At 43.2% G+C, this 17561-nt stretch overlaps 1 protein-coding gene across 3 annotated transcripts in view; it reads right to left on the bottom strand.

The window, feature by feature from the left end:
• Window positions 1-2530: 2530 nt before the first annotated feature.
• The window catches only part of LOC130550838 (protein unc-13 homolog A), a 69729-nt gene continuing 54698 nt past the window's right edge, over window positions 2531-17561 (bottom strand). The window contains exons 10-14 of one of the 3 annotated variants that reach the window (XM_057328348.1): window positions 8425-9438; window positions 8222-8324; window positions 3982-4022; window positions 3466-3502; window positions 2650-2732 (exon numbers count right to left, since the gene is read on the bottom strand). In XM_057328348.1, coding sequence (XP_057184331.1) covers window positions 3478-3502; window positions 3982-4022; window positions 8222-8324; window positions 8425-9438 — 1183 coding nt within the window. In that variant the 3' untranslated portion in view covers window positions 2650-2732; window positions 3466-3477. Of the gene's footprint in view, window positions 2733-3465; window positions 3503-3981; window positions 4023-4690; window positions 4857-8221; window positions 8325-8424; window positions 9439-17561 lie in introns of those variants that run through there. The other 2 variants (XM_057328347.1, XM_057328346.1) reach the window with 2 other exon arrangements.

The following is a 17561-nucleotide window of genomic DNA, read 5'->3' as shown; positions in this document are numbered from 1 at the left end:
CTTATTCATTCCTTGCTTTGTTTATTTACTTATTCATTCCTTGCTTTGTTTATTTACTTATTCATTACTTGCTTTGTTTATTTGCGTATTCATTATTTATTTAATCACTTATATAACCAATTCTTTCTTTAATCACTTATTCGCCGATTTATTGTTTTATTTAATCACTCGTTGCTTTATTTATTCACGCATAAGATACGTGTCAACATCATAAAAACATGTCCAAACATGATCTCCGGAAAAGAGAGAAAAATGTTCGGTAACCGTACGGGCAAAAGTTCAAGAGTTCAACTCCAGACGTGGGCAATCCCTCACGACGTGGACAGATACTGTCAAAGGCCAAAAGTTCAACACAAAGGGGGGGCAGTCCCTCACAATGGGGTGGATACGGTCAAAGGTCAACGCAAAGGGGGAGGGGCCCTCACAACGTGGGTGGTCCGGAAGTAATTCAATCCCCCCGCAAAGGTCAAGGGTCACCATCAATCATTTTGACACTATGTCCCCTATATATACTACTTAAGTGAATCAAGGGCCAGATTCACCAAAATGTTCTTAAAACAAAATCTAAATGATAAGAATGTTCCCAATTCTTAAAAATGAATAAGAAGTGCTCAAATATTTTATTAAGAGCATCTTAATGACCGAATCTCAATGACTTGTTTATCTATTTTCTAGCCATATCATTTTTTAAATAATTAAGCAAGTGATATACAAATTAACAAATATTTAGATATAATTTAAATTATTGGTAAAATATAAGTAAATACATGTAAATGTTCCTAAATATGTATACAAGTATGTGTATGTGTTTATAAATACAAAATAAATATGCACAGTACACAGACATACAGTATATACAGTATATTATGTAAACACAAACTTTTATTCTGGATGTGATTAATCGCGATTAATTGTTTGAGAGCCCTATGGTACACTACTAAAAGTAAAATGTTATGTATCTACCAGAATAAATGTAAAAACTGACTTGTATTTCTAATTTTAAAGAGATAGCGTGATTCTCAATATGCCTCCTCGTTTCCTGGCTCCTCCGTCCTCCATCCTATGACTCGGAACCCGATCGTCCTCAGCCATATTTAAGGACATCTCAATTCTCTAATTGCACCGGGAGGAGGCAAGGGTCGAGGAGAGTGGAGGCTTTCTGAGGAGTCATGAGCGAGGATACACAGGTGTTTCCTTTGCGGAAGTGTTTTATCGACTAAACGTGACGCACATATAAATTCTCCTCCCCCTGCACATTGTCACATCTTTAGATCATATTCAAACATGCATAAATGTGATAATTAAGCATTATATTATTGTAAATGTAGACCTATTTCAGACAGTATAGGTAATATTCACATAGTTAATATATTTATAGTTCATATTATAAATAAAATATATTTGACTTCTTCCATATACATTTCTGACCACTTTTATTTTTTTTACTTTATACATTTTTTTATACCTATTTTTTTAACACTTTTAACTTTATTTTATTGTAGGATTATATAATTGCCTAGGTATTTAACTTTATTTTTATCATTTCAATGTGCAATGTGTACAGTCATCATTAACTGACGGCGCTTTGAAATGACGCTAAACAGAGTGAGGATATGCCATTTCACTTGTTTTAATTCCTCCATCCTCGTGTCTTTTCATTGCTCCCTTTCTTCGCATCCTGAAGGGGTGGAACTAAGACGCGAGGAAAGGAAGCGAGGAATGGAAGTGAGGATGCACAAATAAGAATTGAGAAGCACCCTAAATGTTGTTTAGACATGATCATCATTAAATCAACGTAAAAGTCCTTAAAGTCATTTTTACACTCTTAAAAATAAAGGTGCTTAAAAGGTTCTTCACAGCGATGCCACTGAAAAAACATTTTTGGTTCCACAAAGAACCATTCAGTCAAAGGTTCTTTGAAGAACCGTCTCTTTCTTACTTTTTCATAATCTGAAGAACCTTCAGATGTTAAAGGTTCTTTATGGAACCACAAGGCATCGAAGAACCTTTTGAAGCACCTTTTTTTTAGAGAGTAAACTCAATTTTGGGAAGTACACTCTTAAAAATAAAGGTGCTTCACGATGCCATACAAGAACCTTTTTTGTCTAAATGGTTCCATAAAGAACCCTTAACACCCAAAGAACCTTTCTGTATTACAAAATAAAGAGATATTTCTTTAAAGAACCATTGACTGAATGGTTCTTTGAGGAACCTAAAATGGTTCTTCTATGGCATCGCTGTGAAGAACCTTTTAAGCACCTTTAATTTTAAGAGTGTAAATGGTCAATATTGTGATTTCTGAATCAACATTGTCTTACCAATAAACCTATTAAACATCTTACCTTTTGGCATTTAACTGTTAGGTTATCCCAACTTTAAGATGTTATTTGCACAACAGCTGTATTTACACTTTAATTTTAAGAACAAGCTTTTTTAAGAAGTTTTAAAGTACAAAATATGCATAACTTATTCCTTAAAATTGACACAAAAAAGGCAGTGAAAAAGAAATTTTCTTTATTTCAAGTCACTTGATTTCACTTCATGTTTTATGATTCCAGCCCCTGATATTTTGGTACATCATCTGTATTGAACCTTGTTTATCAGCACCACAACACAGATTTTAAAAACAGCTTTATGGGTTATGGGTTCTTACCAGATCTCTGACCAGAGGAATAGTCTTTCTCTTACGAAGGTCAGGCATGCTGTCGATACTGTACAGTGCTCCTCCCATCCTTTACGCAAAGACAAACCAGACTCATAATCGTAAACATAATGTTGCGTGAAATATGATTTCAACACCAGACTGAAGAAACAGACCGATTCATTTCCTCCACACATCACCGTTTGTTTCTCGTTAACATTAGAACCATTCACTGTCAACATTTCCCGTCTAACTGAAGAGCACAGAGCAAAACATCTTCACATTCATAATAAATAGAAAAATACACCTGACAAAATAAATGGATCACTGAAATAAAACAACAACAGATGTTTGTGTTTTACGTTAACTGTGTTTAAATGAATTTATGTTTTAGTGTTGTCTTGTGTTGCCTTTGCAAAATTGTGCAATATATCATAATTAGCAATAAAAAATTATTTCAAAATATCAAAAAATATGATCAATAACAATTAATCAGGGTGGTTTGAAATAGATCTCAACCCTTGCCCAATCAGAAAATCTTACCATGTTAAATTCAGTAGGCCTAATCATTTGATTTTTCTGATCTTGATTAACCCTCTTGCACTCACTTGTACATTTTCGTCCATATTGAACCTATAAGTCTGAGTCTTTTAAATTGATGCACAAGGGTTAACTTTGATATTTCTTGATTACTTTGGGTTTCTTACAGTAAATATTTGACAGTGTTGGCAAAACTTATACAACTCAGCCCTTCTTTCTGTCAGGACATAGTATTAAAGCAATAATTCACTTTCAAAATGAAAATTCTGTCATCTTTTACTCACCCTGCTGTCATTTTAAAACGGTGTGATTTTCTTTCTTCTGCAAAACACAAAAGAAGATATTTAGAAAAAGATTTATTTAAAAGTTGGTAACCAAAAACCGTCTGTCCCCATTGACTTCTTTTGTATGGACACAAAACCAATGCAAGTCAATGGGGACCAATGAGTTTTCTGTTACCAACATTCTTCTTCTTTTGTGTTCTGCGGTAGAAGAAAGTCATACAAATTTGAAATGACAAGAGGGTGTGTAAATGATAACAGAATTTTCATTTTTACGGTGAACTACTATCATGTAAAGATGCATGTGAATATTAGAAATGCTGATGTATAGTTTTAGGGAAAGTGAATTTCATAATTTTTCATACAATAAGCACATTTTGTTATGAACTTTCTGTGAAATGTTGTGAATGTTAAGTTATGTTAACCTTTGCACTGTTGTTATGAATTGTTATGAATATCTCAACATCTCACTCATTTGACAGTGTTTGTGTAATTGCGTTTAAAATGCCCATGACATACCCTCCTTTACCAAACCACAAAGACTGAGAGTCTCCTCGTGCCTTAGGGAGAGATAGAGAGGGAGAGATAGAGAGAGCGAGAGAGGGAGAGAGAAAGAGAGAGACAGAGAGAGAGAGAGAGAGAGAGTGAGAGTGAGAGTGAGAGTGAGAGTGAGAGTGAGAGTGAGAGTGAGAGAGAGAGAGAGAGAGAGAGAGTTTGATTAGCTTTGATTCAGAGTGGAAGAAGGATCTAAGAACATCTTCTGAACACACAACACAACATATGTTTAAAGTCAGAATTAATTTCATAACGTTACTCGAAACACATCAATGAATAAATACACAAACAGCAAAGACAATTCACTTCATATAGAAAACAACATCACTGAAATCAACAGCTGATTGGAGGGAGGTTTAGCTGAATAAAGATAAATGCTGAATAAAACACAACAAGATTTTACACACAAAGATACTCAGATACTTCAGTGTGTGTCTACAGAAGTTTTGTTGTGTTTTATCGATCTTGTATTTGTGTGCATGAAACGATGCGGGACAATTTTAGCAAACATCTCTAAATAAGAAAATATACTTACATTGGTTTTTCTATTCAGTCACATAACAAATGTTATTCTGACCACCTCAGCATTTATCTTTCGTCATCTGCGTTCACACGCCTTAACAATTTACACAAAACCACCACACAACGTTCACACTACCATCGACAGACCCACCTGATGCTCTCATCCGATCATGGCTCATCGGAGTGAACATGCAAAGTGCTATAGCAATGAAAAGAGGCTGGGAAGATGACAAAACTCCCAGATACAAACAGACAACAAAGGACAACAAAGTCAACAAAACAACGCACAAAAAAAAACAAAGAAGCAAAGTGGCGAACTGCAAAATAAACATGACAGCGTTATAGTGAAGTTAGCATTAGCATGTGTCCCATCAAAACCATAAATTTGGATGTACCAAAAACAACAAAATAAGAAAGTGTGTGATGAAATGCTTTGTGTTATTCATCTCTAGAAAGTAAATCAGTGAAATCCAAAATTAAATCAAATCCCCAGGAAATAAAATGAATGCGTCTGAAATCACATACTGTGACAGTACGTACTGAATTAGATGACGTATTGACTGTTACATCATTATGTGAGTGCAGTATGCATACTACATCCACCATGTTTCCGTTGTCATCTGACGTGTGCGTTCTTTTATGAAGATAATTTCCTCAATTTACTTAAACATTCGGAGGTTTCATATGTAGTACTCGTTATGCGTACGGATTTTTGCCTACTATTTAGTACAGAAGTAGGTACTTTTGGACGCAGACAATGGGTCTCATTCACTAAGCATGCGTGCGCACAAATTTGTGCGTGAAACCTGGGTACGAACGTTTTCACGAGCAAAATCATGATTCACTAAAACTTTCGTACTAAAATTTATTCTAAATATAAGAAAACATATAGGAACAGCTGAAAGCACACGCATGCAAATATCATCAGCCTCTCTCTCTCTCTTAGGATAATAGTTATATACGTTAAATACTAAAGTGACGTAAAGGAAAGGTTATCCGGAAATCCCTAATATGGCGATGGACTGGGTGTGTTTTATCCAAATGATTAAACTTGTGCACACGGCCGCTTATTTAGAATACTACAAATTCACTAACATTAATTAGGACGAAGTTAAGAATAAATTAATGTGCGTACACACGTGTTGTGAATTAGGCGGAAGTTCATTACTGAATTACTTCAGAAATTCAAATCACCAGCATTGGTGGCAGTCAACTTCTGCCAGGATCCAAAAGGGCGACGGTCCTTTCCCTCCTCAGGGCAATAGGATCCTGGCAGAGTATGCTCAGGCATCGGCGGCAAGGCGAGGCTTTCTCCCAGAGGTCCTCATCAATGCATACTTCTTTGCGCGCCTCGTCAACCCCCCTCCTCTGGCAGAACGAGAGAGGATGATCCGGGGGTTCTGGGATGTGGTTAACATCCTCTCCTCCAGCTGCCTTCCGGACTCCTCACGCTCCTGTTTGCCTCCCATGCCGGAGGATTTCATTGTGGCTGTCGCAACCATGGGGGACTCTGTGCCATCTGCCTCGAACCACGCCGATCCTGTCCCACCAACGACTTGTGGCAAGCGGGGAAGAAGGAAGTCAGGACTCCTCACGCTCCCTGCCGCTACCCCACTTCCAGCCACAAGCCTCGTGGTCCGGCCCAGGAGGAAGAGAAGGAGGATGAGGGCCGCGACCCAGCAGTTTCAACCTTCCTCTGGGGTTTCGCCAGAATCTCTGCCAGCTGCCACAGAGCCTGCAGCAGCGGCCGCCAGCGAGTCAGCAGCAGCAGCAGCAACGGTCACCACCAAGTCTACCGCTGCCTCTTCAGTGTCTTCATCCTCATCTGCCACAGTCTCCCCTGTCCTCTGCTTGCTCCTCACCCCGGTCTCCATGTCTATGTCATCCCGGAACACAGTCTCTGTCCCGGGGAGCCCCGGACTTCCCCCAGGCCTTGGCTTCCCCACGTTTTCCCCCCTGTTATCCCTGGACCACCCTGCAACAGCCTGGTTCCCTTGTCATGTCCTTGCCCCTGTTGGGCATCCCCCCAGGAACTGCTCCACTGTCATGTCCTCACTCCTGTTGGGCATCCCACCGGGAACTGTTCCCCCCATCATGCCCTCACCCCTGTTGGGTGCTCCCCCAGGAACTGTTCCCCCTTTCTCGTCCCCAGCCAAGCCTGCCCCTACCAAGCCCCCTGATAACCCTACCTGTACTTCCCTCTCTCGGACTGCTCCCACCCATTCTAAGACTCCTTCCCCACCCTGCCCTCCCCGTGTGAACTGCGTGGTTCCCCCTCCCCCTCCCATGTTTATTATTTTTGCTGTTCCACCCCAATCCTTGTATTGTTTCTACCTGTATGCCTTTACTGCTTTTTACTATGTTTTGCTGGTTTTTGTCCATGTTCAAATCTGTCATGTCTTGTCACTAGTGTGTCCCCTTGAGGGACGCCAGGGGGCGTCCCTTGTGGGGTGGGGTCTGTCATGATGCTGCCTCTTCTGGTCATGTTTTTCATAGTCTTGTGGCAGGATCATGACAGAACCATGTGTTTAGTGTGGAGAGACACATGGCATTGTTTGTTTTGGCGTGCCATGCGCTCTCTCCGGTCTCGTCTGTGTCCCTGCCCTCTCGTTCCCTCATTATTAACAATGTAATGATTTGATGCCCCGCACCTGTTCCCCTCTTGATTTGGTTCCCTATTTTATACCCTCGTGTTTTCTGTCTTGTGCTGGTTCGTTTTGCTTGTTTGCTTTACCTTGCTGTGTACCTCTGGAAAGACTTTATTCATTGCTCCAAGGAATTTCCTTCTTTAGTCAAGTCAAGTCAGTTGTAGTTTATGCCAAGTGTTGTCTTTAGTCTAGATTAATTAGTCTATGTTTCTGTCTAGTCTACGTTTATCGTCCCCCTGTACTATTGTTTTACCCCCTCGGGGGTTTTCGTTTTGTTTATAATTAAAATCTTTGTTTCCACCACCACTGTCTGCATTTGGGTTCTCTGTCCTTGCGTACCATGATAAAATGTGATTATAAATACGAAAAATCTACGCAATTATTAGTGAATGTCTTTTAGCTAGCGTATAGGGCATCTACATGCTTGTGTGCTCCTAATAGTTCATAAAAAGTGTTTAGTAGAACACAAAAAGATTAGTAATTTATGAACCTCCGCACATGACATTTGAATAATAATTATTTTTATACGATTTATGAATATGCTACATGCTTTGCTAATTCAGTCTGTTGTTTTAGTTAAATTACACATGCACTTTATGAATTCATTCTCTTGTTTTAGGTAAATGGCGCTCATGTTTGATTAATTCCTGCCTATTTAATAAAACCATCACTGTTTAATGATAAACATGTAGCTGCTGCTACGGTCAGAGAAACTTGGATTGATGTTTATTGCCTTCAAATCATTGAGCATCTTTATTATAGACCACTTTGCAAGATGTAAACAGGCATTGGACACTTCGGGTTTCAGTTTTTATTTTTCATTAGTATTTTTTCAATCTTACATATACAATTAAATCTTGAGGATATTTGTTTGACATTTTAAATCAGTTATACATGAGTTCAAACGTTTGTGTAACTGAAACAGGAAGTTCTTCTGGACCAGTGTTGTTTACATCATCCGAAGAGGTCTATATTAAGAAAATCGAATATAATGTTTGTGTTACAGTGCAGCATCTGATGATGTGATGTCTCACCTCCTGGAGCTGCTGGCGGACTTTTTCGAAGAGTCTCAGCCAGTTCTCTTTAGCTCTGATGGCCGGGTCCACAGGCTTTTTCGGCTCCTCCATCACCGCTTCACTGCACACACATACACATGCTTTAAATGTAAAATCAAAGATGGATGGATTTTATTTTTCTCTGTAACTCCTGTTTTGATGTGTTCTGATGTTTGCGATACCTCTCAGGTTCTGGCCGAGGTTCTTCCTCTTCTAGCGGTGGAGAAGGAGGAGGACTCTCCATCTTTACATCCTCAATTATTGGCTCGTCCACGGGGAAGACTTCTTCTCGGAGCGAAGGTTCCTCTTCCATTGAAGGCTCCGCTGTGGGCAGTTTTTCCTCTGTGGGGGTGGGAGGTTTGGGTTCTGGTGCAGGAGGTTTGGAGTCGACCATGGGAGCAGAGGTGAGCGGTTCAGGGGGTTTAATCGAGGTGGCGGAGGGCATCTGTTGGGTTACAGGAGCAGGAGGCTGAGGCGTCAGGGTTTGTGATGGTACTGTTGGGGGGTGAGTTTGCGATGTCGGTGCAGGAGGTTGAGGAGGAGTAGATCCGCCCAAACCAAACACGGCGGTCAGTGGTTTGGCCATGGCGAAGAAGGACTGGACAGAAGGGATCGGGCCTAAGGACGGCTGCTGGGGCGGAGCCTGTTGTCTGGCTGGCTGAGGAACCTGATGATTCTGGGGTTTGATTGGAGGTTGGGTTTGATTCAGATTGAGCGCTTGGGATGGAGGCTGGGCTTGCATCTGATTGGCCGGTTGAGACTGTGGCTGTGTCTGCTGCTGTTGGTGCAGTGAGGTCTGTTTCTCCAGACGGGGTCTGGCGGATGACACGGTCAGTGTGGGGGTGAACGGAGGCTCTTGGTCTTTGCTGAGGGTCCGGTTCAATGGGTACAGATCTTCATCCTCGTAGTTGAAGTCTTCCTCTCCCTCATACATGTCCACCTCCTCTCCATACAGGTCTCCATCCTCCTCCTCATACAGGGCTTCTTCCTCACCGCCATCTTTGCTGTAGGCACATTCGTCGCTGTAAGCGCCTTGAGTCTCGTCCCAGTCGGGCGAGCCCTTGCTGTGAGACACAGACGAGTGGCAGGAGTGATAGGAGTCATTCTCGTCGTACAGTTCTCGTTCACCGTACTCTTCACTTAGTTGAGAGCTACAGCGGCTGAGCTCAGCTGAGGACACATAGCTTCCAGTCGGACTGACAACAGAGAAGAAAGAATACGTTTAGATGTTACGTGAGCAAACATGTGTAAACAAACTGGAGGACTGTTGAGAAGAACACTGTTCTGAGAGAAGCAATAAAGGCATATACACAAGCAAAAAAGGCAAATTCACAAGACCACCCTTTACTTCACGTAACATCTAAAAATCGATGTTTAGGCAACATCTACACATAATTAAGAAAATGCAATCAGTGTTAAGCAAAATAACTGCTATGATATTTTTGTCTTCCCTACTGCCAAGAAAATATATTTCTATACTTATGAACTGTCAATTTATGAAATTATTTCATATTTATTTGAAACTATACAGAATAATACATTGTTACTATATTACAATATTACAATATACAGTATTGAGTTATACATAAGGAATTGCTGATTTTCATATAATATATTGCATTATATATTTTTTAAGTATATTCCCATATATTTGTTTCTTTAGGGTTGACCAGTCACAACCCTACTCGTGGATGAAAAGACATTTTGTTGAATGCTGGGACAGAAAATTTTTTTTTTTAGTATTTAAGTTTTATTCAATCACAGGGATTATATCAAAAGTGGGTCGCAGAGTTTACAGTCTAAGAAACAACATCAACAACAAAAAAACATAATAATTCTAAATGTTTTTCTGATGCGAGAGTTTTATTTTGACAGACGCGTGTGAAAGCTGTTGGCAGAAGAGTGAGCGGCATGCTCGCTGTCCCAATTCACATCTGCGTTTAGGTGAAATGTTGTCATTATTTACTAACTTTTTAAGAAATAAAAAGTCTTTCATCTCAGACTATCCTGTCCTGTCATACGTTATACAGCGCTCAGGCAAATGCGGCGGCACTGTCTTTACTGAAGCGCAAAAGAAACGTCTTGGTTACGGATGTAACCTCAGTTCCCTGATGGAGGGAACGAGACGTTGTGTCGAGTCGACAGATGGGGTTCGCTCTTGAGAACCTATCAACTTCTGACTAGTTTAGAAAAGGCCAATGAAATTGGCGAATGAAATTTGCATGCCGGACTCCGCCCCCGGATATCTGGGTATAAAAGGGAGACGGCGTGCTGCATTCATTCACCTTTTGGTCTGAGGAGCCTGAGCGCATCCCTTGACTGCAGCATTGTGGCAAGAAGGACACAATGTCTCGTTTCCTCCATCAGGGAACTGAGGTTACATCCGTAACCAAGACGTTCCCTTTCTGTCGGTCTCTCAATGTTGTGTCGAGCCGACAGATGGGGTTCCTATGGAAAATGCCACGGCGCTGTGCCGCGTCACAATCTCTAGCAGAGCGACGCTGACTGGCCTGGGCGAGTCAGACGTGAGCGCTAGCGCGAAATTGTAACCGTCCAGTGGAGAGGTAGGGGGTCCCAGAGCTTTTGAAGAAAAGTCGGGAAGCCCCTGCCACCGGCTGTTACGGGCGGAGGCCTTGTTTTTCTAACAGCGAGAAGCCGCCCGGCACCGTAAGGGCCACTGGGTAAGCATTATTCCCCCCTGGGGGAAAAAACGCTACAGAGACCACTACCTAGCGTGGGGAGGAATTAGTGAAGACACCTACATGGTCTCACCATCAGGGGAGAACTCATAGGAAAATATGTGGACTGAAGGAGTTAACCGCAAGGTGGAAGTCCACCTAGGGAGGTCATGGGTTCCCGAGGTGGGAACCACTCATGAGAATACATCAGATGGAACCACCCAGTGGGGAGGGTTACCACGTCTGGAGCACTAGGTCCGGTTAGAGCTATGTGGTAGATAACTCAACTGTAACCTGGCCTAAGGGGGCAGGGCTGCTCTGCTCAGCCCGGCTCCAGGAAGGTGCTAAGTGATGGATGGAATGCCTATTCTTCACCCAGTGGGGGGAAGAAGGGAGGCGGAATTAGTGCACTGACCCACCTAGAGGGAAGGGGGAAAGCGCTTTCGTAGGCGTACGCCCTACCGGCCACCGTTTCTTACCTGTTGCCCTGCCAGACACGGGCTGACATCGGTTCCACGCGGAGGCTGTAAAACCTTATGAAGGTGTTGGGCGTAGCCCAACCCGCAGCTCTGCAGATGTCTGCCAGAGAGGCGCCCTGAGCCAGTGCCCACGAAGAGGCTACACCCCGCGTGGAGTGTGCCCTCACTGCTAATGGGCAGGGGCGATCTTGAGATCGGTATGCCATAGCGACGGCGTCCACAATCCAGTGCGCCAGTCTCTGTTTGGAGACAGCCCTCCCCTTTTGCTGACCTCCGAATCAGACAAAGAGCTGCGTGCTCTGCGTGCGGTCCGAGTAGAGGCGCAGCACGCGTACCGGACACAACACGGATGGGGTTGGGTCTTCCTCCCCAGTGGGGAGCGCCTGCAAGTTCACCACCTGGTCCCGGAAGGGAGTGGTGGGAACCTTGGGCACGTAGCCAGGCCGTGGTCTCAGGATCACGTGAGAATCTTCAGGCCCGAATTCTAGGCAATCCGTGGATACAGAGAATGCTTGTAGGTCCCCTACCTTCTTGATGGAGGCGAGCGCCACCAGGAGGGCCGTCTTCATCGTAAGATGAGGAAGAGTGGCCTCTCCCAGGGGCTCAAAGGGGGGGCCTCTGGAGGCCCGCCAGGACCACTTCAAGGTCCCAAGAGGGTACGGAGCGCGTTCGCACCCCTAAGGAACCTAATGACCAGGTGGTGGTGTCCTAGAGACTTGCCCTCAAGTCTCTACTGTTGGAAGGACAGCACATTCCCGATCGAACATCTCTGCGGGTCTTCAGGACAATCTCCTTGTCCCTGTAGTGTATTTCGGGGAAACTATGAGTTTAAACACAGTAACCTACAAATAATTAATGGTGATTAACCATTAATTATTTTATACACTTTACCTGATGCAGCAGAGCTAATAACAGCGACAAACTAAATACACTCGTCCACCGAGTGATCAGCAGATCGTATATCAACTAGGGCTGGGCGATATGGCAAAAAAGTAAACTCGATAGTTTTTTTCTATATTGATCGATAACGATATTTATTTCGATATATATATTTAATTAAAAAACTGTATTTAAAAGAATCTATTTTAAATACAGTTTATTAACAAAAGTTAACCTTTAACCAGTTAAAATTCAATTAAATTAATGCACTGTTGCAACACAGAGGATATTAGGCCATAAACAACATGTACCAGTTCATTCAGTCTCATTTTGACTCCATTGACTCGTTAAGTAAAGGGAGTGTTCATTCACTACATTCAACCAATGAAAGGACTCCGCTACTGGTACATTCGAACGCTATTGGCTCAGCACCTGCGCAGTGCGCACATACATAACGCTGCAATAATGTCTTGCTCGAGTATTGGGATTCATTCAATGTATTCAGTGAACCTTAAAGACATCTCACATAAACTGTAGTACATTTCTTTAATCATGCAAGCATCTTACATACAAGGTTCAATATTTTAATGTGCACACAAACTCACTTCATTACATCTCTAATCTGTACGTGGCAGTGCTGGTTTGTTTCATAAGCACCAGCTCATGTTAGCAGATATGTTAACGATGGATATAAAAACGTTTGTGCTTGAGTTTCGAAGTAACTTGCTTGCAATTGCGCCTCAAGTTTGTTTTGTTTAACCGGCGATTGCGAAAAAAACAAGACACTTGATAAACCGCGTGATGACAACTCGAGGTTAGTTTCACCTTTGTTTCTGCTTCCAGTAATGTTTTCCTCCTCATGTCGAGTTTTCTTTGCCATGTGCAGTATGAAATGGACTTTGTACTTTTGACGCGCATGATAAAAGCTGCACGCTGACTGACTGTTGTTGCGTTTATTTCTGCGTTCTGTTACGACTAAAATTAATCCATATCGAGTCAAAATGCCAATAGCTTATCATCGTTTTTGAAATACATTCTATCGCGATTCGATATGATATCGTTTATCGGCACAGCCCTAATATCAACTCTAAGAAATATGACTCCCCTGGCCTGGAAAACCAATATTCTTACTGTAGTACAGTACCACTTAAGAAATCTTAACGAAATCAAGCAGTTTAAGTGACCTTGATATGTGATAAATAAACACAGAAACAATTTGAGCGTGGATACACATGCGGTTTATTTATCTACACTACAGGGGGAACTAAAATCAACTAGCTAACACAAACCAAACATTAACAAACAAACATAAAAACGTAAAACAGTAGAGAATGAAAGAAATAGATAAAGCAAAGAAAATGGCAGTATTAAATCAGCTATTCACATCTGCATGAACCATCAAGGACAAATCTCCTTATTTAAAAGGGGCAAAGCTTATACGCAACTGGTTAGCAATAGTTCAGATACTTGCATTGGCTTCTTTGTTTCTCGGGACATGTGCTGGCGTGCGTATCAAAGGGTCCTGATGTGTTCAGAGCAAGCCGTGAGTCCGTCGGATTTAGCTGAAGTAAACTGCCGGAAGAAAGAAAATGAGCGAGCGAACGTGCACGAGCGCGAACACACACAAGCGAACGAACATACACAAAAGAGCGAGCTTTCCTGCGTGTTCAGATGTTTTAACACAGAGGGCGTCACGCCCCTCCAAGGTGGGCGATCCAATGTAATGAGATAGTTTTGGGCGCGAAAACATGTTTCTTTGTCCGGCACACTAACTCATTTGCATTTATGGTCGCCTGGGAGTTTGGAGCAGGAATAGACTTAGAATAGAATAAAATGAGTATGGTATAAAATACATTACTGTGCTATACACCATATTCTAAGACATGAAAAGGGAAACACGTAGATATGAAACATGAAGGGGTTACAATTACATTGACCTGTAGTTTGGACAAGAATGTAAATATACACAGAATACCACTAAGCACATATGCCTTTGAGGTTATAGGTGAAGGAGAATAACATAGAGACAAGCATACAATGTGGGGATTCATGTGTATACACTTTAAACCAGTCTTTTGTGGCTAAGGAAAGAGAAAGAGACATTCTTTTGGAAGAATTTGAGGCTCTCAGTCCCTGGGGGCCACATGGCTTTTCTCACTTTGGTGAACAGTCCTGTCCTCCCCCAAGAACCTCCTTTGAAGTCTAGGGGAGAGTATCCGAATCTGTCCTGGTCAGTGATGAAGGTGTTGAGAATAGGACATTTGGCCAGACTTGTTGGTGCCTGGTCTTAGTCCTGCTGAGAGGTTACTGTTTTTACGATCACAGATGGTAAACTTTGATCCGACCATACCCTACATCCCGTCCAGGGGCCAGACATGGAGGTTCCAGAGGTCTGGCCTGGGATGCCATAACGTGCCCTTCCCCTGCGAAAGAAGGTCCTTCGTCAGGGGAATCGGCCAGGGGGGAGTTGTCGTCAAGAGCATTAGCTCCGAGAACCAAGTCCGGTTGGGTCAATAGGGTGCAACTAGTAACACTTGATGCTCCTCTTCCCTGACCTTGCACAGGGTCTGTGCAATGAGGCTCACTGGGGGGAAGGCGTACTTCCGCTTGTCCCACGGCCAGCTGTGCGCTAGGGCATCCGTGCCGAGGGGTCCCTCGGCCAGGGAGTACCCAAGCGGGCAATGGGTGGAGTCCGGGGGGCAATCAGGTCCACCTGCGCCTGGCCGAACCGCTCCCATATGAGCCGGACTGCGCGGGGGTGGAGTCGCCACTCTCCGCGAGGCGTCGACTGACGAGAGAGCGTGTCGGCTGTCTGGTTCAGGTCGCCTGGGATATGTGTGGCTCGCAGGGAGCTGACCCGACTCTGTAGCCAGTGTTTCAGCGGTCGCATGTGCATCAACCCGAGGGGGACCACCCCCATCGAGGATGCCATGTGCCCCAGGAGCCTCTGAAATAGTTTCAGGACAGTTTTCAGGACATCGCCCAACCCAGGGCACGCGTGGTCACCTTGGTCGCCCATAGAACGAGGTCGGTGGTGGCGCGGAGTTCCTGCATAAGCGCTGGGTCGGTCTTACCCTCGTGGAGCTCTCTCAACGCCTTTGCCTGCCTGCAGGAGGGCCATAGCATGGAGAGAGGAGGCAGCTTGGCCCGCAGCAATGTAAGCTCTCGACACCAGGGATGACAGAACTTGTTTGACGTGGAGGCGCCGGAAAGGGGGCGTTCCAGGTCCTACTAAGTTCCTCATGCACTTCCGGTAAACACGGCACTGGGGGCGGGCGCGGCTTGGAGCCGCGCTCAAACCTGACGCACCATGTATCCAGCCGCGTGCACACTGGAACCCAACGCTCACGGCGGCCCGGGAAAGCATGGCTGACATTTCAACGTCCGTTTCTTCCTGGGCTCGACCCCCAGAGGGAGGGAGCTCCGAGGAATCGTCGGAGTCGGATGGCAGTAAGTCACCTCCCGATGCTGCAAGGGACATCTCATCATCATCATGCACCATGTCCGAATACGTGGTTGAGGAACAAGACAGTGGGACCGTCTCCTGGGGAATGGTCAGACGAGCGAGACGAGATGCGAACGGTCCGTGAGCCAGTGGCTGACGGATTAACGCTCACAGTAATCCTCATATCACCCTCGCTGCTCGCCGTAGCAGGCGGCAGGGCCGTAGCCACTGCCGTCACGGAACGGGAAGCGGACGAGTTGGTGGACGAGTCCCGTGGGAACACAGCCACCTGTGAACACAACGTCTGAATTCCCAGCGTGCTGGAAGCAGACATCGTGTCCGTCCCCCTCCTCGATGAGTGTGTTGCACCCAAGAGAACAGCAGGACATGCCACGCTGGAGAAATTTGCTCTTTTAGAGAAAAAACTCAAACACTTCTGGCACTGCCGAGACGCCCAGGGGAAGTCGCCGCAGGAAGGGACAGTCCGCTGCACCACGTCGTAAGATTCCAGCAGTAATTCGGCGTAGAGTTGAAGTCTCGAAGTCGATCATGTGTGAAGGCTCCGAAGAAAAAAAGGTGAATGAATGCAGCATGCCGTCTCCCTTTTATACCCGGATATCTGGGGGCGGAGTCCGGCAAACCCCATCTGTCAGCTCGACACAATGTCGAGAGACCGACAGAAAGGGAACTATGAGCATGGCATGCAACGTGAAATAAATGTAAAGTACCTAAAAATCACATAACTGGTTATGTTATTTTCGCTTCGTGTTATTTTGTATATGTTTATATTACGGTGGTGTCTCATACCAACAATTTTATTAAAATACTAGTTTGTTTATTAGCCTTAGGCTGTTCATTTATCAATATTAGTCATATTAGTCACTCAGTTAGTATTTTAGTAGGCCTATTAGTCACTCGTTTTTTACACAAACTACATATGATGACAAATATCCTTAAAAAGGGGGTCGCTGCTTGATGACCATGTGAAAATGTGGGTCCATGGCCAAACCAGTTGAGAACCACTGGTTTATATGATTGTTTATTCTGTTTATGTTGTTCATATTAAAGATGCAACAACATCGTCGTCTTGGAATCATAAGGTGCTATGTGCGTTTTTTTGTCAAAATTTAGTTATTCACATATTCTGTGACAATTTATTTACCTTATGTGCTGTTTTGTTCTATACATTGTGTACATTAAGTCAATTGGAATGCCAAAACGTTGAAGCTTGTTATCTCAAAACTGCTCAGAACGCAGATAGAACCTCATAATAACAAGGCGACGACTTGTCAAATATTCATACAGCACTGGTGAAAAGTTTGGAAACACTTGACTGAAATGTTTCTAATAATCTTTTAATCTCAAGGTGTGTGATTAAATGTTTGAAGTGACTAGTTTTTTTTTTGTCTTTGACTTTTGATATTTTTTTGACAAAAATATAATAGTGCCTACTAGGGATGTAACGGTATCAACATTTCACGATACGATAGTACCTCGATATGAAGACTACGATACGATATTTATTGAATTTTGTGCAGGAAAAAAAACAAAACAAATGAAGACTTGGAAAAATGTGGCATAAGTGTTTATTAAACTATGACTGAACAAAGATCACATTTATTATTTTTAGATTAGGTCATTTTAAAGTGCAAAGAACTATGCTAGTTATATAATAGCATAAACATTAATAACATAAAAATTGAGAACATGAAACATGAAAAAATAAAAATGAAAAAAGTTTGAGTTGTTTGTCAACTTTTAACAACTCACAACCAGTCAGGTACTCACCTCATTCACTGCTTCACTCACACACTCACCTCATTCACTGCTTCACTCAC

The sequence above is a fragment of the Triplophysa rosa genome, unplaced genomic scaffold (assembly GCF_024868665.1).
Source record: "Triplophysa rosa unplaced genomic scaffold, Trosa_1v2 scaffold443, whole genome shotgun sequence".
Lineage (NCBI taxonomy): Eukaryota > Metazoa > Chordata > Actinopteri > Cypriniformes > Nemacheilidae > Triplophysa > Triplophysa rosa.
The sequence above is the reverse complement of the archived record's forward strand: the minus strand, read 5'-3'. Positions and strand labels throughout refer to the sequence as shown.